Here is a 20,580-nt window from a genome sequence, read left to right as displayed (position 1 = left end):
AAAATCGACTAAAAAGTATCGCTTAAAGGTGTAAAATTGATATCTTCCAGGTTCAGACATTTAATATCCTCAGTTCCAAAAAGGTAAGACATAAGAATCTAAGTACAAGTAAAAGGGATATGAATATCGAGTGCCCACAGATGCTTTATAATCGTAACTGCACGATGGCCTACGTTGTGCACATGCCTTCAGTCAAGAACTAGTTCTCAAGACTATACAAATCCTTTAAGAAATTGGCAAAATCATCCAAACCTCAGGAACATGAAAGATCTAACTTTAGTTCATACTTGAATAACATGAATGAAAGCCAGAGCATAGGTGTCGGTATCTGATGCTACACGATGTCGACGTAATGAACAGTTAAGCTACACGAACTCCATTAGCCACAGTCAATTGTTTGTCTTAAAAATTCATATCCGCCCGAGAGGAGCACCATCGGTTAAAAATGGCAGGCTCTAGGTGGCATCGACTTAGGGGTAGTAGTTCACGAAACAGTTCGGCCATAGCAAATCGATGCAATATAAAGATTCTTTGCCCATTTCTCCTGCATAAACACAACAGAAACAAAAATCTTCAGAAATATAACAATATTAAGCAAAATTATAAAGTCGAATGTATGTTTGCATGGCAAACCTTGACGTGTGTACTAGGAAAGGCAGATGTCCGAAGCGTTTCTTGCGTTTCATCGGTAGGCTTTCTCCTAGGCACACTCAAAACAAGAGCAGCCTGGTCCAAAGTTGCAGCAGTCGATGTGATGCGGTAACCACTATCCCACCTGCGGTGAACACCTTCACTAGGATATAGGAAATCTAGTTCCACCACCTGTGAAGTGATAAGAAGTCAAAACCGATGTCGAATCGCTTCAATTGTCATGCAATAGAAAACCTATTAGCCTAATACCTGGTCAGAAAATCCTGCACCGCGTGACATGACAATTGCCCATCTACTGCCGGCAGTGGCCATGGCAGTAACATAAAATCCCTCCCTCCATTTCTTATTTATCCACTTGAAGGGAAATGAATCGCTGACTTTATAAGATTGCTGAAGGTACTGAGTCCCTGCATTTAAGTTATATTTAAGTATAAGAAGCGACGCACCCACATGCACAGTATGCAACCGTCTTTTCTAGTAGCCATTTAGAATATATTGTATTACGACTAACCTTTGGACATTACTACCAATGAGCTCCCATTATTAGCTCCTGCTATTGCACTGATGTAATAGTTTTTCTCCCACTGTTCCATGATCCAGTCCTAAGTAAACGAACGTGAATGTTATCGGCTGTTTAACAAACAATAGCACATGCTCTGTTGATAAGCAATAGAGTAGTTTTATGTGTAATCCCACCATCCCTCATTGGTTGGGGAGGAGAACGAAACACCCTTTATAAGGGTGTGGAAACCTTTCCCTAGCAGACGCGTTTTAACCCCTTGAGGGAAACCCAAAGAGGACAATATCTGCTAGCGGTGGGTCTGGGCCGTTACATTTTCACAATTCATTGATCCAATGAGAAACAAACATGAAGGTGTAATCTCGCATGTCGAGTATCCAAGATAATTTATTTTCTTCTTCATGGAAAAAGGAACCAACCTTGTGAAGAAAGCATGGCGAGAGTTCGTAAACTTGAGCGGTAAATCCAGTTCCAGCGTCCATAATAAGGGCCCAAAGATTCGAACATGAAGCAACGCAACTAATAAATAAACCATCTTCGTTTCCTTTCTCAATGTGCTGAGAGAGCCTCATATCAGCAACATTATAGTGATATCTACATCAGGATAACTTAATCAATAACACGTCGTTGTAAATGATCTTCATCTTAAATTCAAGTGCAAACCTTTGCTTCATTGGTTTACGGGCATTATAAACACTAATCCATTGAGTTGCAGGCATCCCCATTCGAACCTTCTTCTTTGGTTGTTCGTCATCTTCATCCTCCATGGATAGCCTTCCTCTCTTCTGCCCAACCTGAAAAATAAGCTTCACATAACAGATAACGTTTTAGATAATATTCACGTTCAAAGTTTCCAACCAAAAAGTACCATTGACAAACACATAAATGCAATCAAGGAAACATGAGTACTTTCTGTGCACCATCTGTGTTAATTGGATGGATATCTGGATTTGGACCGACGATCCCATCAAAGAGGGAGATGTATCTAGCATAGTTCGGCTCTTCGTCAAATTTTAAATTCACAACATATTCAACAAACTGCCTAAAAGGCTGTGGGCAAAAACAGCACAATGTTTCAGAGGAAGTAGACATCTTCTTCTTGGACACAAGGAATCCTTTATTTTCTCCCTGGAGAAAAAAACATACTTAGAATTCAGATTAAATATATCTTCTGTTTGCACAAAGAGTTAATCTCCATCAGCCCTGAGAAGAAACAGACCTGATATCCTTGCCAAGGCAGCCGACCACGAAGAAGAAAAACAAGAGTGTAAGCAAGCGATTCCAAATCATCTCTCCGACTAGCAGTTCTGCCAAGATGCGCATGAACACTAGCATACCGAACTGTTCCCCTAAAAGATGTGAAAAAGAGTTGTTTAAGGGTCTCTAAATGTTAAATAGATGCATGCAACTATCATATAAAACATACAGCTTTCATACCGGAAAACGTCTGGCCGTTGATCATACTCAACATGTTGACCAGTTGAACTATCACGCCACTTCGTTGCTATAAGGTGAATCAATAAAATGGTAAGGTGTTTCATATGTATAAACAATAATATTCCATTAGATGGAAAATGTAAAAAAATAAATAAAACCGAGGGAGAGAAATACCTAAACCAAGATCTACAAGAAACAACTTCTTCTCTTCTGGGGTTCCAGGAGGGCCTAGCAAAAAATTTTCAGGCTTCACGTCACCATGCACGTAACTGTCGGAGACATTAGAGAGCAGAGATATAATTACAAGAATACAACAAAATCATTCATGAGCCTGTGAATAAGCTAACTATGTAAAAATAGTCCAGCTTAGCTATAGTAGATGCAAAAATCACACATCATAACTGTCATGATGTTTGAACACAGATCTGCAATATAGTCTTAACATGTTCCTTCACTACGACAGCATCCTCGGACCCATGTAACTTTCCCGTCCCTCCATAAGAAACAAGGAAGCCCTAGCAGCAAAGCTTCAGAAGCTGCTATGGGTGGGAAATGAACCAAAAGGCGTAGGAGGCCTAAAATGTCAATCCAAAAATGACTACATTGAGTTTCTTCCTATTTGATTCCCATGGCAATCTAATCACACGACGTTGAACCACAAACCTTTTTTATCGATCATCACTATAAGAAGAATACAGAATAAAGGCCTTACCCTCTAGAATGCATCTTCTCTAATATGGAGATTGCCTCGATTGCGATGCATGCAACCATTTCAATCGACATCCTGAGATTCAAATAATGAAGTAGACATTAACATGCAATAAATCTGCACAAATGATCAAATTATACTACGAACTTACGTGTGAGCATTGTTGTTCCAGACATCCCAAAGACTAGGTCCAAGCATGTCCATAACCTATATCCAAAGTATATTCATTCACAACACAACTAAAATAATGATGCATATCTCTGACGCCCTTTTAGGCTTTAACCGTCTTAAAAGTAAACAAAACAAAACGTACCATGACATAGTAGTCACCTTGCCGACCCTTGTAATGAACTCTTGGCACACCATGGCTACCACCTAGTGCACTGAAGAGCCAAGAGTGAAGTGATTAGAACACGTATAAATGTATGTAATATAACATACCTATTCGACACTAAAACATATCAAGCAAGAACTGTGAAGAGAATTACTTGTAAACCTGCCACTCATAGGGAGGTCCATAGTTGCACCCTTTACTACTTCTATGCTCAAATTTTAAGGCTATCTGAAATTTGGACAGATCACACGAGAAGTTGGTCACGTGAAACGAGTAATCAGTAAACATTACAGATAAGGATATCATACCTCTACAGCTCCAGAGCCAGATCTTTCATTCAAGCTCGTGGGACCCATGCGTCGACCCACATACACCTGTCCAAAACCTCCTTTTCCTAGTTTTCTTTCTACTTTATATAATGGAGAGCCGCCAACCTGAACCTGTTGCATTCAGAAGAATATAAAATATGAAAAACAGAAGCTAAAAAGACCACAACTGCAACTTTGAACGAAACTCACAGAGCGTTAATCCTATATATAATATTTCTCTATTATTGTCCAAATGAAGGGAGAAAAAACGAACACAATATTTCAACAGCCATCGTATCACTTTCGGATCATTACAGCATAAAACGAAACATCAACAAAACAAAGACAAGTAAGAGCTAATAAAGTCAATACAATCACTAGGAGAACACAGAAAGGTATGCTAATAAATAAAACCACAAACAAAAAGATCGAAGTAGAACTACAATCATTTCCATTCAAAGTATTCGACTTTCATAATCGGATCCTTCCAGCTCCACATATTAGAAGTAGAAACAAGGATATTAGCTGAAGAACAAGATCAAATACATAGAAAGTGTCAAAATCAAGCACAATAGCAAATCCCCATTTATTCATTACTGACATTTCTTTAACTCCAAAGATATGAAAGCCTCTCAACTATGCTGCAATCTCAAACAAGGCCATGTCTAAAAGCTGCATCAGCTCATAATTAACAAGTCCAGCTGAAATCACTTGGGGTTCCCCAACAATAGTTCACACATTTCTCAAATCGTCAAAACATACATGAAATCCAAGAAATTTACATATGGGAACAGGGAGATAGAATCAAAACCCCAATTTCCGTTCCCTAATCCTTTCCCAATCATCAACACAAAGCCATCAATTCAAGAAACGTCAGAAAAAAGCCTCACCTTCTCCGGAAGAGGAGCGGCCGTGCTTTCATCCTCAGCTTTAGGACCTTTATCGCCGTTCCGTCCTCCACTATCGAACTCATCCATGGCTTTAACACCAACCTCCAGTAGCTCTTTGTCCTTCCCAACTTCACCTTCGCTAGTTTCAAGACCGATTCCAGGGTTCACAATATCCCTCTCACCATCGGCGTCGATCGCGTCGTTCCCCCCCTTAATACACTTCTCTCCGCCGCGCTTAGCAGGTTTCCCACGGTGGCGTGTTCTGACAGTTAGCTTAACGGGTGTTTGGTGCACAATCGGGATTGGGTCTTCAGATACCCGGCTCCTCCGTGACTTTCTACGGAGCTCAGGCATCGTACAGGTGGTGGTCCATGAAGGGCGACAAAGTTCGCCGGAGAAGAAGCCTCAGGAATCATCGACGGTCATCGAACCCCCAAATTTCAAATTGATAGCAGAAAATGTGTGGAAATCGGAGTACCGGGCACAAGGATAGCTCAGCCGGAGATCTTTGCCGGCGCTAAATCAAAGAGAAAGATTGGAAGGGTCAGTTGATTTTCAGTACAGAGAAGCAGGATGACTAAGGAGAGAGAGAAAGACAGAGAGAGAGCTTAGCCTTTGTTTATGCAGCATACTCTACTTATTTATTTATTTATTTATTTTCCTATTTTTTCTTTAATTTAACTCTTTAAAAAAAATATATTAAATACTTGAGACAATAATAAAAGAAAAATAATTATTATTTTTTTTAATTTTTTAGTACAATAATAAAAAATTAATTAGTGAAACTAATTTTTATAGATATAGAGTTTCGTAATTATAGTGAAAAGTCTATTTTACCCTTCTAATTAACATGAAATTATGTTATTAAAGAATTTAGAAAATAAAAAATAAATGCATATTTTTCAGGCGTATCCCAACCAATGACGATGTTTCACTTATATAATATTGTCCATTAGTAATTGAAAGACGAGGTCATTAATTTCCTTAAATTGTTGAATAATTACTCCCAATGGTTATTCGATCGTGATCTCATATACGTGTCCCAGTCATATTTTAACGGTTTTTGTCAAGCATGACTATTGATTTAGAATGCAAACTCGTCCCATTTGTAGCTTAATGAATTGGACCAATCCATGAACATGTCGCCTACATGACTTTAACTAACCCTAAAATGGACTGGTCTCACGGGCCAAGGTCGACCCTTTTATGGGACATGGTTTACCTATATGGGGTCGCCCAAATGGTCTTTAACTGACCTATATTGACCTTTGGTCTAATTAGGTCTTCGTCATCCCATATGTGGTTCGACTAATCATGACCCATGAGTCAACAACAATACGTTTGGACAGAGTACAAATCTTTACGATTCTCGAACTTGGGCTAAGGGCGACCCATATATGGGACAATGTTTACCTACATGGGGTCGCCCAAATGGTCTTTAACCGACCTATATTGACCTCTTTTAGTCTAATCAAGTCTGCGTCATCCCATATGTGGTTCGACTAACCATGACCCATGAGTCAACCGCAATACGTTTGGACAGAGTACAAATCTTTACGATTCTCGAACTTGGCCCAACTAGCTAGATTCACCCATAAGAATTGATATTTTTAACCTCTTTAAGTCCAAACACATGAGATCTCACCTAAGTTGGGAAGGAGAACGAAACATTCTTTACAAAACCTAATAGATGCGGTTTAAAAACCTTGAGGGGATACTAAAAAAGAAAAGCCCAAGGAGGACAGCGGTGGGATTGTGCTGTTACAAATTGAATCAGAGCCGCGGTGATGTGCCAGTGAGTACACTGAGTCCCAAATGGGGTAGACATCAGGCGGTGTGCCAGCGAGAACGATAGCCCCAAAAGAGTGGATTGTGAGATCCAGTATCGATTGGAGAGAAGAACGAGTATCAACGAAAATACTAGACCCATTGAGAACGAAACATTATTCATATTTAAATTTCAAACACAAAAACTAAGGGCCAAAAATCTGATATCTGGACCCTACATTTGTCATCAATGCAAAGTAGGGTAACGTAAATGCCTAAACAAATAGGGTAGAAAAAGGAAAGTTAGCAATGGGGGAAGGAACTTACAGCCGATTCCATCCCCTCTCCAATGGCGGAAAACACAGCAGCAAAATGGGAAGGCCGAGTTTCAGAGGCCTTACAAGGCGCTACCGCGGACCAGATATGGCCGATGCTCAAGGATTTCTTCAATTTCCACAAATGGTTTCCAACCCTAGCCAACTGCTACGGACTTTCCGGCACTAATGGCGAGGTCGGCTGCGTTCGATTCTGCTCCGGCTTCTCGATTCCATCCACCGACGGCTCCGATAGCGTGGTTAGCTGGTCCAAAGAACGGCTGGTGGCGGTGGACGACGAGCGCCGCCGCATACGCTACGAGATCGTGGATAGCAACATCGGATTCAAATCGTACGTGTCGACGATCGAAGTCGTTGAGGGAGGAGACGGCGGCGTGATTGAATGGAGCTTTGTGGTTGAGGCGGTGGAAGGATTGAAACTGGAAGATCTGGTGAAGAAGTTCGAAACGGGATTGAAATCCGTGGCCAGACGAATGGAGGTTGCGGTACAAAAAAATTAACCATGTTACCTACCAATAAGAATAAATTACCTCCAATTTTTACTTTTCAATTTCTCTGTTCATTTTTTTTTTAATATTTTTATTGCATATAAAATTTTAATTTAGAAATGGAGAATTATATTAAAAGATAAATATTTAATATATTTTAAACTGCAAGTTCAATTTATTTTTATTTTTTTATAAAAATTTAAAAAAATTCTTTAGAATTTACCCTTCTCAATGTAATTTTATTTTATTTAATGAAAATTAAGATTAATCTCCTTCAAATTTAAGCCATTTTATTTTATAAAATTCATTTTTATTATAACAAAAAAAACTCAATTATTTGGATAATATTGAGAAAATTGACAGGATGTTGAGGGAGAAGAAAACAAAATCAGTGTGAGATTTGGGAGATCTTAGAGCACTAATTTTATATATATATATATATATATATATATATAGGAAAAGAACCGTTTTGGATTTGAGCTGTTACAAATGGTATCAGAGTCAGACGACAATGTGCCAGCCTTCTTGCTGTTCCCCGAAGGGGGTAGACACGAGACGATGTGCCAATAAAGACGTTGGGCCCCATAGATGATGGATTTGGGGCGATCCCACGTCAATTGGAGGTAGGAAAGAGTGTCAGTGAGCATTGTGACACATTCTCACTTTCTCCCGAGAGGGGTAGACACGAGGCGGTGACAGGTAGGAAAGAGTGTCAGTGAGCATTGTGACACATTCTCACTTTCTCCCGAGAGGGGTAGACACGAGGCGGTGTGTCAGTAAGGATGTTGGGCCCCATAGGGAGTGGATTTGGGGGCGGTCCCACTTCGATTAGAGGAAGGAAAGAGTGTCAGGAAAGAGTCAACGAGGACGCTGGTCCCGTGAATTGTGATGTGTAGAAGGTTTCCCTAAGCGTTTAAAAGCCTTGAGGGGTTAAGCGTTTAAAAGCCTTGAGAGGTTAAGGGGAAGTCCGAAGGGAAAAGCTCAAAAAGGACAATATATATATATATATATTTTTTCGAAGACTAATTACCATAAAAATTAAAGTCGATGAATTAGATATACAAATTTGAGGCATTCCCTTAAATCACTAGGAACAAGAACACAAATAAACTAAAGCTCAGATTTCAATCTTTTTTCCAACCAATTGATAATATCCTGACCAATCTCCTCTCGCTCTGGCTCGAACAGTAAGTCGTGCAAGAACCCTTCATACAGCCTTATGTCTTTGAACTCGGATGCTGCCTCGTTGTACAGATCCTGGGACGCTAATGGATCGGTGACTTTGTCTGCTGTCCCGTGGAGGACGAAGAACGGGACGGTGATTGACTTGAAGTTTCGCATCAGGTATGATGAAATACGCAAGATCTCGTGGCCTGTTCGGACTCTGATCGGTCCTGTGTAGACTAAGGGATCGGAGTATTTCGCCAACAGTGCTGCAGGGTCCCTTGAAACTGGAATGCCTCTCTTGTTTGCACCTTTGAACTGAAACTTTGGGATCACCATGGAAAAGATTGGAGCTAGAGCCTACAACAACAACATTATGGAAGCAGTTCAACATGATGGTTCACAGCTGATTAACAGAGCTTGTGATTACTTACCCCGACGATCGGATGTGCGGGCTTCACACGCAGAGCTGGTGACGTCAGTATAATTCCCTTCACCATTTCTGCTACCGGAGGGTTCGATGCGGCCTGTATAAAGTTGTAGTTAAGGAAACCGAAAACTGATATCGTATCGCTAGATGGGGAGGAAAGTCTTTTGAATTCACTGACCTTCAAAACAACGGCCCCTCCTGTGGAGTGTCCAAAGAGGAAGCATGGTGTTTCAGGGTTCTCAGATTTAATCTTCTCTAAGAAAGCCCCCTGCAGTTCAGAAAGAATGATAAACAACACTTCCCAAATCTTAAAATATACTAAATCAACTCTAAACGAACAAATAATTCAAAGTCATAACGAAAGTGTGATCATTTCAAAGTCCAGGAAAACCGACAATGACCCGCATTATGAGATCCCACATTAGTTAGAGAGGGGAATAAAGCATTCCTTATTAGAGTGTGAAAACCTCTCCCTAACAGACGAGTTCTAAAAATTGTGAGGTTGACAGCTATGTAACGGGCCAAAGCGAGGACAATATCTGCTAAGGATAGGCTTGGGTTGTTACAAATGATATCAGAGCCAGACACCAGGCGGTGTGCCGGCGAGGATGCTGGGCCCCAAGGGGGTGGATTGTGAGATAGGGGAACAAAACATTCCTTATTAGGATGTGAAAATCTCTCCCTAATAGACGCGTTTTAAAAACTATGATGGCCGAAGACGAATTTAAAATCTCTCCCTAGTAGACGAATTTACCGTATCAGCAACAACATGATCAAGAGAGGGAACAAATCCATGTAATCCATCACTTCCACCATGGCCTACAACAAGAACACAAAACAACAGATATAACGCAATCAAAATCCTTCCCCAGAATATCAAATTTCTAATATCATTCCAGAATCTAAAACAAAATTCATCGCTGTTCAAGTGGGAAAACAGCAGAGTAGTGAAAAACTTCATTCAAAATAGCAGATAAATTAGTTTGTAATGAACAGAATTCATTGCAGAGAGTAAGAACATTATGAACAAATCAAAACAAAAACTGGAAATCTTCAAAAAAACACAAGAGAGAGAGAGAGTGAGCGATGATGTGAATAGCTTATCTACCTATCCAATCTATTGCATAAACGCCAAAGTTGCAAGAAGTTAGCTGGGTCGCAAAATGTGCATATCTTCCACTGTAAACAAACACCAAACACCATAAACACCAAACAAAAGCTGACATCAAAAATCCATAACAATAAACAAATAAATCTGGATGTTCATATGAAATAACTTTAAGATCACCTGTGCTCGTTAAGCCCATGAATGATGATTAAAATACCCCTAAAAAGACATCAACAGAACATGGCGTCAGAAAACAAGGAAGCTTCCCCAATCGATATAAAACGATCATCAATTCAAGAAAACTAATCACAATTCTCTATCATCCTAAAAACCAGTATCATTTAGGTAAAATTCGTCGAACAATTCCACAAACATTTCAAAAACGCAAACTCAAACCCTTACTTCAATTCACCGGATTCCGGAAACCAGGAGCGACAAAACAACGCGTTTCTTTTAACGCCATAGAACAAAGAGGTATTCCAACGGCCGCGAAACCCTCCGTCGCCAAGGTTTACGCCCATTTCAACGCCCTCAGCCAACGCCCTCCGTCTCTGTGTATCATCGTCCTCTCTCCGCCACACCAATCGCCTCTTCTTAACGGAGGTTTGGACCGTAGGCGTTGACGAAGCCGGTGAACGGCGGCGGCGAGGCCAGAGGAGGAGAAGCAGAGAGAAGAGGATGGTATGAATGAAAATGATGAAAGTCTTCAGGGTTTTGAGAATCGGAATTATCCGATTGCTCGCACCGGAGGTCAGCTGGTCCATCTCGGCCCTTGACATGGCGGGGATGGAGAATTTCACAGCACGAATCGGAAAACGAAGACGATGAAACGAATTTCGGACAACCGAAACGAACAGAAAATGAAAAAAAAAAAAAAAAAAGGAATCGAAAACTGAAGCGGAAACGAGCCTCCAACCAATGGGTATAAATAATCTATTCGAAGAGAGTCAACGCCAAGACGGAGACTAAAATCTAAACCGTTAGTATTTTAAGAGACATATTCAGTGGTCAGGATCGATTATTTAGCTTAATAAAGCTGCTCCCGACTGCAGAGAATAATTCAATGAATGGACCGCGTGAAATTAATTCGACGGTGACTATGAGGCGTTGATCGACGTGGCGGCGTTGTCTATGTTTTTCTTTTTTTTGTTTTTAAATAAATTATTGTTTTGGAAAATTAAAATTTCCCAATTTATTTTACTAAATATAGTAATTTTTCATTTTCTTTTTTTGAACTCCACAAATCTTCATTTATTAATAATTTTTAAAATAAAATTTGGAACATTTTTTAAATAAAATATTAACGTTACATTTAAAACTATCCTAAAGGGTATTTTTTTTTATTTTTTTAAGTTTAATAAATTTAAAAAAGTATTTCTGTACGTCTATTTTTATTTATTTATCTTTAAATATTATCTAACTAAAAGTCAAAAGGTAATGATTCCAAAAACCTCCTTTTGACACTGTTTTGAAATTTCAATGACTCGATCATATAAATACGCAAAATACACTTTTTTTTTTTACTATAGATGCAACTCGACAACTTGAAATTAAATTTTTTTAAAATTTCACTGAGCTGCAAAACCCATCAAGGCCTTCAATGGAAGGCTTCCAACGAACCATACATGTTGTCATCTCCTCCGAGCTTACCAAAAATGGGGTTGCAATGGCCCGAAACCTGCCGCCACCTCATCTTCGAGGCGGAGGTTGTTGCCTCTCGAAGGATTGCACGGTGGTGCGCAAGACAAGTTCACGAGGAAGCTGATTTTAGGGTTAATAATTTAATTCTCATAAACTGAGATTTATGCCTCATCTCCTTCTCATGGTAATTTTTCATACCCATTCTCTATTTCAAAGAATCAAAATTGAGGTTTAGACTGATAATGGAGACGGAGTGGAAAACATTTTTAAAATGTATATATATATATATACTCTCTACCCAAGGTTATATACTGTGAGCCGTTGTTATTACTCTCTTGCTTGCTTATATAACATCTCTTTAAAAAATCTCTCTCTACCCTCGTTTTCTAAAACCTTCTCTTAAACCAAGGCCAGAGGCTCGAGCATACGTCGCTTGGCCGTAGGCGACGCAAGAACAAATTGGCTTAGCTCACTTGTCGTTGGAAAGTGAGTGTCGCACAATCGCAAGTATGCTGTCATCAAGAGTGCGATTGTGACAAATGATATTATATATATATAAATAAGTGGAGCAATTAATACGTTTATGTATTAAAATAATTATAATTAGTAATATTAGAATTAAAATAAAATTAATAGCATATAAGTTGTAAACTTTTGGGTATGTATTAAAATAATTGATATATAAATTCATGCCTTTAATATAGTTTTATGTATAATATAATGTAAGTAAATTTTAAAATTTTAAAATAATATAATATTGATATGATTAAATTAAAATTTTAAAATAAATATAAGAAAAAACAGAAAACAGGGTTGTGAGAAATTGGTGGGTGTGTAATGCCACAGAGTTTTCTACGGTAGAATAGCGGAAATCGGTTCCTCAATGGTTGAATTTCTTCTTTTTTTCCAATATCTTAGGACACGTTTTCTTTTCCTTTTCTGTCTCTTACTTCCATATTTCCAAAACTACCCTTTATCCACTTTTATTTATATAATTAAATAAGACGTCGATCGAGAAATAATACGAGTGCACGAGTGTCACAACTCGCTAAACATACTTTAATCATGTTTGAGTTAGTTAAAGTTTGCGTATGGCATTGGTAGAGATAAAAATTGTGTAACTTAGTTCACGTTCGAGATTTCTTGTTTCCAGAATTTCTCTATTGTCCTGTTACTTTCCTCGAGCTCGATTTTCAATTGAAAACGTCACTCGACTCACTTTAATGAATGATGAACAGGACAACTTGGTTCAAGAGGTTGCCTACAGCTCGACTAAAGGGGGTTAGCTTAACTTGCTTAGGTCAGATCTTGAGCTCTCGGTCTGTAATAGCCCCAAGCCCACCATTAATAGATATTATCTGCTTTTACCCGTTACATATTGCCGTCAACCTCACAATTTTAAAACGCGTCTACTAGGGAGAGATTTTCACACCCTTATAAGCATTGCTTCGCCCCCCTATTCAACCTATATGGGATCTCACATTCCACCCCCTTGGAGGCCTAGTGTCTACACCAACACACTGATCAGTATCAGGCTTTAATGCCATTTGCAACAGCTCAAGCCCACCACTATCCGTTTGGCCTGTTACATATCGCCGTCAGCCTCACAATTTTAAAACACGTCTACTAGGGAGAGATTTTTATACCCTTATAAGAAATACTTCGTCCCACCTCTCCAACCGATGTGGGTCCTAACATCCTCACCGACATATTACTCGGTGTCAAGCTCAGATATTATTTACAACAGCCAAAATCCACCACTAACAGATACTATCCGCTTCGACCCGTTACATATCGTCGTCAGACTCACAGTTTTAAAACACGTCTACTAGGGAGAGATTTTCACACCCTTATAAGCAATACTTCGTCCCACCTCTCCAATCGATGTGGGTCCCAACGTCCTCACCGACACACCGCTCAGTGTCAAGCTCTGATATCATTTGCAATAGTTAAAACCCACCACTAACAGATATTGTCCGCTTCGACCCGTTACATATCGCTGTTAGTCTCATAGTTTTAAAACACGTTTACTAGGAAGAGATTTTCACACCCTTATAAGCAATACTTCACCCCCCCTCTCCAACCAATGCAAGTCCCAACGTCCTCACTAACACACCGCTCGGTGTCAAGCTCAGATATCATTTGCAACAGCCAAAATCGACCACTAACAAATATTGTCTACTTCGACCCATTACGTATCACCGTCACAATTTTAAAACGCATCAACTAGGGAGAGATTTCCACACCCTTATAAACAATGCTTTATTCCCCTCTCCAACAGATGTGGGTCCCAACATCCTCACCGACACACCGCTCGGCGTCAAGCTCTAATATCATTTCCAACAGCCAAAACCAACCGCTAACAGATATTATCCGCTTCGACCCGTTACGTATCGTCGTCAGTCTAGTGAGAGATTTCCACACCCTTATAACTCAAACGATCGATACCCTAAAATCTAATTCAATAACATAATGCTTCGTCTCCCTCTCAAACTACGGTCCAAAGGGCAATAAAGTAATTACACACAAAAGGCCATTTTTGAAAATTGAAATATAGTAAAAAAAAAAAAAAAAAAAAAACTTATCCATTTGTTAAAAAAAAAAAAAAAAAAAAAAAAAAAATTTAAATTGAGGTGTCCGCTGGTCCCGTTGGGGCGCAACCGATTCTCATTGGATAGCCATAATTTTACAGTCTTCTCTCATAGCCACACTCTCTCCCCTCTCTCACTATTTTTTCTTCTCTTCTCCTTTTCCCCAAATTTCCCCCAAGCCAATTTCATCAACAATGGAAGCTCCCGAATATTTCCACAACAATGCTTACTGCTCCCAATTCACCTCCGACAAAGACGCCGCCGCCTCTACCGCCACCGCAACCGCCACCGCCGACCACTTCATCGTCGAAGAGCTTCTCGATTTCTCCAACGACGACGACTCCGCCATTGCCGACTCTGGCGGCTTCTTCAATAACGTCACCTGCTTCTTGAATGGAAACTCCGCTGAATCCTCCGCCGCCACGGCGGTGGAGAGTTCCAATTCCTCCTCCTTTTCAGGTTCTGAACGGACTTCGTTTTTCGACGATGTTTCTGGCTCTTCTTTAGCCGATGTCCGTTTCTCCGACGACATCTTCATTCCGGTAAACCTAATTTTTTCTTTCCTTCTTTTTCCCATTCTTTTCTTTTTCTTTTTATAGTTTTGGCCCATTACTTTATGTAATTCCAAAACTTTTCAATTTTAGTATTATTTAAAGTTATTTGTACATGGTATGAGTTGGAAAATTTCTTTGGACAAACCCGAAATTTGAGACGGTTAAGTTGTTACTCGAGCAACCCGAACTGAGTTCATAACTCAACCCTTTATTTTTCCTCTATTTTCAAGTTGAATTATAGCTTAATTATCAAACATTTATAAGTTATCATTAACATGGTTAAATGTCAAATATTAGTAATGTTGATAATTTTAAATATATAATTGAATTGGATGGTAACCCTATTTTCAAGATTAACAGATAATTGAATTGGATGGTAACCCTATTTTCAAGATTAACAGTTGAACTTTCCGGCTTTCCGAAATTTAACCTAAACCAAACTAAAAAAAATCTAGTAACCTAAACCACCGAACTCTTAACTATTTGAATTGGATTATTCAAATTAGTCAAGTTATCTGGACTCTGTACATGTATTCAAATTAGTGAGTTATTCTAGTAAATTTTGGAGTGTACACTCAACAAAATAATAATATAGAATGAATTTAAAAAGTGTGAAATAATAATTTCAAAATTGAAAAAATATATATATATATATAACCTAACCTTCACTCATATTTGAAATTGGAGAGTCTAACCCAACCATAATTCGGGTTTGAAATTAAGCCTAGTTCTTTCGGTTTGAGATTGGGCCTGGTTCTTCGGTTTGAGATTGGGCCTGGTTCTTCGGTTTGAGATTGGGCCTGGTTCTTCGGTTTGAGATTGGGCCTGGTTCTTCCAGTTTGAGATTGGGCCTGGTTCTTTCGGTTTGAGATTGGGCCTGGTTCTTTCGGTCTGAGATTGGGCCTGGTTCTTTCGGTCTGAGATTGGGCCTGGTTCTTCCGGTCTGAGATTGGGCCTGGTTCTTCCGGTCTGAGATTGGGCCTGGTTCTTCCGGCCTGAGATTGGGCCTGGTTCTTCCGGCCTGAGATTGGGCCTGGTTCTTCCGGCCTGAGATTGGGCCTGGTTCTTCCGGCCTGAGATTGGGCCTGGTTCTTCCGGCCTGAGATTGGGCCTGGTTCTTCCGGCCTGAGATTGGGCCTGGTTCTTCCGGCCTGAGATTGGGCCTGGTTCTTCCGGCCTGAGATTGGGCCTGGTTCTTCCGGCCTGAGATTGGGCCTGGTTCTTCCGGCCTGAGATTGGGCCTGGTTCTTCCGGCCTGAGATTGGGCCTGGTTCTTCCGGCCTGAGATTGGGCCTGGTTCTTCCGGCCTGAGATTGGGCCTGGTTCTTCCGGCCTGAGATTGGGCCTGGTTCTTCCGGCCTGAGATTGGGCCTGGTTCTTCCGGCCTGAGATTGGGCCTGGTTCTTCCGGCCTGAGATTGGGCCCGGTTCTTCCGGCCTGAGATTGGGCCCGGTTCTTCCGGCCTGAGATTGGGCCCGGTTCTTCCGGCCTGAGATTGGGCCCGGTTCTTCCGGCCTGGTTCTTCCGGTTTGAGATTGGGCCCGGTTCTTCCGGTTTGAGATTGGGCCCGGTTCTTCCGGTTTGAGATTGGGCCCGGTTCTTCCGGTTTGAGATTGGGCCCGGTTCTTCCGGTTTGAGATTGGGCCTGGTTCTTCCGGTTTGAGATTGGACCTGGTTCTTCCGGTTTGAGATTGGGCCTGGTTCTTCCGGTTTGAGATTGGGCCTGGTTCTTCCGGTTTGAGATTGGGCCTGGTTCTTCCGGTTTGAGATTGGGCCTGGTTCTTCCGGTTTGAGATTGGGCCTGGTTCTTCCGGTTTGAGATTGGGCCTGGTTCTTCCGGTTTGAGATTGGGCCTGGTTCTTCCGGTTTGAGATTGGGCCTGCCTGGTTCTTCCGGTTTGAGATTGGGCCTGCCTGGTTCTTCCGGTTTGAGATTGGGCCTGCCTGGTTCTTCCGGTTTGAGATTGGGCCTGGTTCTTCCGGTTTGAGATTGGGCCTGGTTCTTCCGGTTTGAGATTGGGCCTGCCTGGTTCTTCCGGTTTGAGATTGGGCCTGGTTCTTCCGGTTTGAGATTGGGCCTGGTTCTTCCGGTTTGAGATTGGGCCTGGTTCTTCCGGTTTGAGATTGGGCCTGCCTGGTTCTTCCGGTTTGAGATTGGGCCTGCCTGGTTCTTCCGGTTTGAGATTGGGCCTGCCTGGTTCTTCCGGTTTGAGATTGGGCCTGCCTGGTTCTTCCGGTTTGAGATTGGGCCTAGTTCTTCCGGTTTGAGATTGGGCCTGGTTCTTCCGGTTTGAGATTGGGCCTGCCTGGTTCTTCCGGTTTGAGATTGGGCCTGCCTGGTTCTTCCGGTTTGAGATTGGGCCTGGTTCTTCCGGCTTGAGATTGGGCCCGGTTCTTCCGGCTTGAGATTGGGCCCGGTTCTTCCGGCTTGAGATTGGGCCCGGTTCTTCCGGCTTGAGATTGGGCCCGGTTCTTCCGGCTTGAGATTGGGCCCGGTTCTTCCGGCTTGAGATTGGGCCCGGTTCTTCCGGCTTGAGATTGGGCCCGGTTCTTCCGGCTTGAGATTGGGCCCGGTTCTTCCGGCTTGAGATTGGGCCCGGTTCTTATTGAGTATATTCTTACCGTTTGAGATTGGGCCCGATTTGAGATTGGGCCCGATTTGAGATTGGGCCTAGTTCTTACGGTTTGAGATTGGGCCTAGTTCTTACGGTTTGAGATTGGGCCTAGTTCTTACGGTTTGAGATTGGGCCTAGTTCTTACGGTTTGAAATTGGGCCTAGTTCTTACGGTTTGAAATTGGGCCTAGTTCTTATTATTTGAAATTGGGCCTAGTTCTTACTGTTTGAAATTAGGCCTATTTCGAAATTGGATCTAGTTCACGTTCGAAATTGGATCTAGTTCACGTTCGAAATTGGGCCTAGTTCTTACGGTTTGAAATTGGGCCTAGTTCTTACGGTTTGAAATTGGGCCTAGTTCTTACGGTTTGAAATTGGGCCTAGTTCTTACGGTTTGAAATTGGGCCTAGTTCTTACGGTTTGAAATTGGGCCTAGTTCTTACGGTTTGAAATTGGGCCTAGTTCTTACGGTTTGAAATTGGGCCTAGTTCTTACGGTTTGAAATTGGGCCTAGTTCTTACGGTTTGAAATTGGGCCTAGTTCTTACGGTTTGAAATTGGGCCTAGTTCTTACGGTTTGAAATTGGGCCTAGTTCTTACGGTTTGAAATTGGGCCTAGTTCTTACGGTTTGAAATTGGGCCTAGTTCTTACGGTTTGAAATTGGGCCTAGTTGTTACCGTTTGAAATTGGGCTAGTTGTTACCGTTTGAAATTGGGCCTAGTTCTTACCGTTTGAAATTGGGCCTAGTTCTTATTATTTGAAATTGGGCCTAGTTCTTATTATTTGAAATTGGGCCTAATTAGTACCGTTTGAAATTGGTCCTAATTCTTACCTTTGAAATTGGTTATTACGGTTTGAAATTGGGACTAATTCTTACGGTTTGAAATTGGGACTAATTCTTACGGTTTGAAATTGGTTCTTACGGTTTGAAATTGGGCCTAATTGTTACGTTTGAAATTGGATATTTTTTACCGTTTGAAATTGGACCTAATTCTTACCGTTTGAAATTGGGCTAATTCGCACCCTTTGAAATTGGGCGCTTGAAATTGTGCCCTAATTCTTATCAAAAATTGGTCCTAATTCTTACCTTTGAAATTGGGCCTAATTCTTTGAAATTGGGCCTAATTCTTACGTTTTTAATTGGGCGAAATTGGGCCTAATTCTTATTTGAAATTGAGCCTTTTTTAAATTGGGCCTAATTTTGAAATTGGGCCTAATTCGGTATTGGTCCTAATTCCTAATTTTGAAATTAGGCCTAATTCTCACCTTTGAAATTGGTCGGTTTGAAATTGGTCCTAATTTTTGAAATTGGTTTGTCTAATTCTTATAGTTTGGAACTCTCATTCCATTCTTACCCAATTCTTATAGTTTGAAATTGGATCTCATTCCATTCTTACCTATAATTCAATCCTAACTCTCATTATTTTAAATTAGAATTGGATCTAATCTTACCCATAATTCGAAAGTAGAGAGTTTAATTTAATCCTAATCCTCACTATTTTAAATTGGAGAGTGTAACCCAACATTATTTCTTACCATTTGAAGTTGGGGAGTCTATAATCGGGTTATTCGCCCAAATAAATTTAATAAATTTTGGAGCATATACATTAAATAAATGGTTAGAAAATAATAATTTCAACCTAAACAAACTTGAAAAAGAAAAACCAACCCTAACCCTTACCGTTTGAATTTGCGGATAAATAGTCCAGTTATTATGAACTCTTATACTTAATGAACATTTTATAATAATATCACATATGTAAAAATATTTATGTTTATTTTATTTTTTCTAAAAATAAAATAAAACAATGTCAACTTTCACCCTTAATCTATCAAACTCCTCAAATTTTATCCAAATAAATTCAAAATTTGCAAATAAATCTTTTCAGTCTTATCGAACTATAACTCCCGTACTCCCATTTATAAACACTATTTTCACTCTCCTTCATTTATTTTTTAAAATATTTTTAAAAATTCTAGCAAAATTTTTAAAATTTAAAGGCTTAAAATTATAATCAAGTTTAATCAGGGTAAAATTAAAAATTATTGTTTAAAAAATTAATAATTTTTTAAATGAATAAATCTAAATAACATCATTTGAATAAAATAATATATTAGGTTTTTATTTATTTATTTTAATTTAGTTTATATTTTCAGTACAATGAGTTAGTTGAGTTGGAATGGCTTGCAAGTTTTGAAGAGGAACCGTTTTCCAGCGAGGATATGCAAAAGCTAGAGCTCATCACCGGAGTCAAAGTCAAACCCGACGAGCCACCTCAATCTCAGCACCCAACCACCGCGGCCTCCGCCGTCTCCGCCGCCTCTCACGGCCGAAATGCAGCAGCTGCGATCTTCAAACCCGACATTGTAGCGGTTCCGGCGAAGGCCCGGAGCAAACGCTCACGCATCATCCCATCAAATTGGAACAACTCCCGCCTCCTCCCACTTTCTCCGACCAGCTCCTCCTCCGACTTAGACATCCCGGCCACCGAACCGCCACCGCACCCGGTTAAGAAAGTCCCTCCAAAAGTGGCGGCGACGGCGGCGGCGAAGAAAAAAGAATCCTCCTCCTCATCGGAGACCGGAATGTCGGCTGGAGAAGGGCGGAAGTGTATGCACTGTGCCACTGACAAGACGCCGCAGTGGCGGACGGGCCCAATGGGCCCAAAGACGCTTTGTAACGCTTGTGGGGTCCGCTACAAATCCGGGCGGCTGGTGCCGGAATACCGGCCGGCGGCGAGCCCGACATTTGTGCTGACAAAACACTCGAATTCTCACCGGAAAGTGTTGGAACTTCGACGGCAAAAGGAACTGCAGAAAGCGCAGGAACAGCAGGCGTTGATGATGGATCATCATCACCATCATCACCATCAGGAAATGATGTTTGATTCATCCAACGGTGAGGATTATCTGATGAAGCAAAACGTGGCTCATGATTACCTGCACCTGATCTGACCCCACCTATCCAAATTTCCATCCATTCAGTTTTTTTCCCCTAATTTTTAGATGATTTTGTTTTTACAGTTCTAACAGATTTTTG

At 40.7% G+C, this 20,580-nt stretch overlaps 4 protein-coding genes across 5 annotated transcripts; 2 read left to right on the top strand and 2 right to left on the bottom strand.

Annotated features, from left to right (window-relative positions):
* Positions 1-4: 4 nt before the first annotated feature.
* On the bottom strand, positions 5-5,474 carry LOC111798462 (Protein kinase family protein). Of its 2 annotated transcripts, none has more exons than XM_087125483.1 (16): positions 4,850-5,474; positions 3,960-4,091; positions 3,806-3,879; positions 3,631-3,700; positions 3,469-3,524; positions 3,321-3,392; positions 2,783-2,877; positions 2,609-2,675; positions 2,391-2,520; positions 2,081-2,299; positions 1,835-1,965; positions 1,591-1,765; positions 1,163-1,253; positions 901-1,058; positions 634-822; positions 5-544 (listed from the first exon to the last, which is right to left on the bottom strand). In XM_087125483.1, exons 1-16 carry the CDS (start codon positions 5,201-5,203, stop codon positions 485-487), a joined length of 2,073 nt encoding a protein of 690 aa, XP_086981609.1. In that variant the 5' UTR covers positions 5,204-5,474; the 3' UTR covers positions 5-484. The 2 variants fall into 2 exon arrangements, with proteins under 2 accessions (XP_086981609.1, XP_023537389.2); XM_023681621.2 differs by having other exon boundaries at positions 1,835-1,977; positions 4,850-5,473.
* A 1,367-nt stretch (positions 5,475-6,841) lies between these two features.
* On the top strand, positions 6,842-7,501 carry LOC111798708 (lachrymatory-factor synthase). The gene has a single exon (XM_023682013.2). The coding sequence runs from the start codon at positions 6,966-6,968 to the stop codon at positions 7,449-7,451; it is 486 nt and encodes a 161-aa protein (XP_023537781.2). The 5' UTR covers positions 6,842-6,965; the 3' UTR covers positions 7,452-7,501.
* Positions 7,502-8,432: 931 nt separating this feature from the next.
* On the bottom strand, positions 8,433-11,035 carry LOC111799320 (alpha/beta-Hydrolases superfamily protein). Its single transcript, XM_023682838.2, has 7 exons — positions 10,544-11,035; positions 10,322-10,360; positions 10,142-10,212; positions 9,788-9,852; positions 9,212-9,301; positions 9,038-9,130; positions 8,433-8,963 (listed from the first exon to the last, which is right to left on the bottom strand). The coding sequence occupies exons 1-7, from the start codon at positions 10,918-10,920 to the stop codon at positions 8,550-8,552; spliced, it is 1,149 nt and encodes a 382-aa protein (XP_023538606.2). The 5' UTR covers positions 10,921-11,035; the 3' UTR covers positions 8,433-8,549.
* A 3,388-nt stretch (positions 11,036-14,423) lies between these two features.
* On the top strand, positions 14,424-20,566 carry LOC111799217 (GATA transcription factor 9-like). The gene is made up of 2 exons (XM_023682669.2): positions 14,424-14,915; positions 19,698-20,566. Exons 1-2 carry the CDS (start codon positions 14,568-14,570, stop codon positions 20,493-20,495), a joined length of 1,146 nt encoding a protein of 381 aa, XP_023538437.2. The 5' UTR covers positions 14,424-14,567; the 3' UTR covers positions 20,496-20,566.
* The last annotated feature ends 14 nt before the right edge of the window (positions 20,567-20,580 follow it).

Source organism: Cucurbita pepo, chromosome 7 (assembly GCF_057944985.1).
Source record: "Cucurbita pepo subsp. pepo isolate OVF chromosome 7, ASM5794498v1, whole genome shotgun sequence".
NCBI classification, from domain to species: Eukaryota; Viridiplantae; Streptophyta; class Magnoliopsida; order Cucurbitales; family Cucurbitaceae; genus Cucurbita; species Cucurbita pepo.
The sequence above is the reverse complement of the archived record's forward strand: the minus strand, read 5'-3'. Positions and strand labels throughout refer to the sequence as shown.

What these genes read in the sequence shown, in the direction of transcription:
- LOC111798462 (XM_023681621.2), bottom strand. Translation starts at nt 5,203, where the DNA reads ATGCCTGAGCTCCGTAGAAAGTCACGGAGGAGCCGGGTATCTGAAGAC. An exon ending in CAACGGCCAGACGTTTTCCG is followed by an intron (nt 2,521 to 2,608) that starts GTATGAAAGCTG and finishes CACATCTTTTAG; the next exon opens with GGGAACAGTTCGGTATGCTA. An exon ending in CGTAAACCAATGAAGCAAAG is followed by an intron (nt 1,766 to 1,834) that starts GTTTGCACTTGA and finishes ATCCTGATGTAG; the next exon opens with ATATCACTATAATGTTGCTG.
- LOC111799320 (XM_023682838.2), bottom strand. Translation starts at nt 10,920, where the DNA reads ATGTCAAGGGCCGAGATGGACCAGCTGACCTCCGGTGCGAGCAATCGG. An exon ending in CCGGAATCCGGTGAATTGAA is followed by an intron (nt 10,361 to 10,543) that starts GTAAGGGTTTGA and finishes ATGTCTTTTTAG; the next exon opens with GGGTATTTTAATCATCATTC. An exon ending in ATCATGTTGTTGCTGATACG is followed by an intron (nt 9,302 to 9,787) that starts GTAAATTCGTCT and finishes TCTGAACTGCAG; the next exon opens with GGGGCTTTCTTAGAGAAGAT.
- LOC111799217 (XM_023682669.2), top strand. Translation starts at nt 14,568, where the DNA reads ATGGAAGCTCCCGAATATTTCCACAACAATGCTTACTGCTCCCAATTC. An exon ending in CCGACGACATCTTCATTCCG is followed by an intron (nt 14,916 to 19,697) that starts GTAAACCTAATT and finishes TTATATTTTCAG; the next exon opens with TACAATGAGTTAGTTGAGTT.
- LOC111798708 (XM_023682013.2), top strand. Translation starts at nt 6,966, where the DNA reads ATGGCGGAAAACACAGCAGCAAAATGGGAAGGCCGAGTTTCAGAGGCC.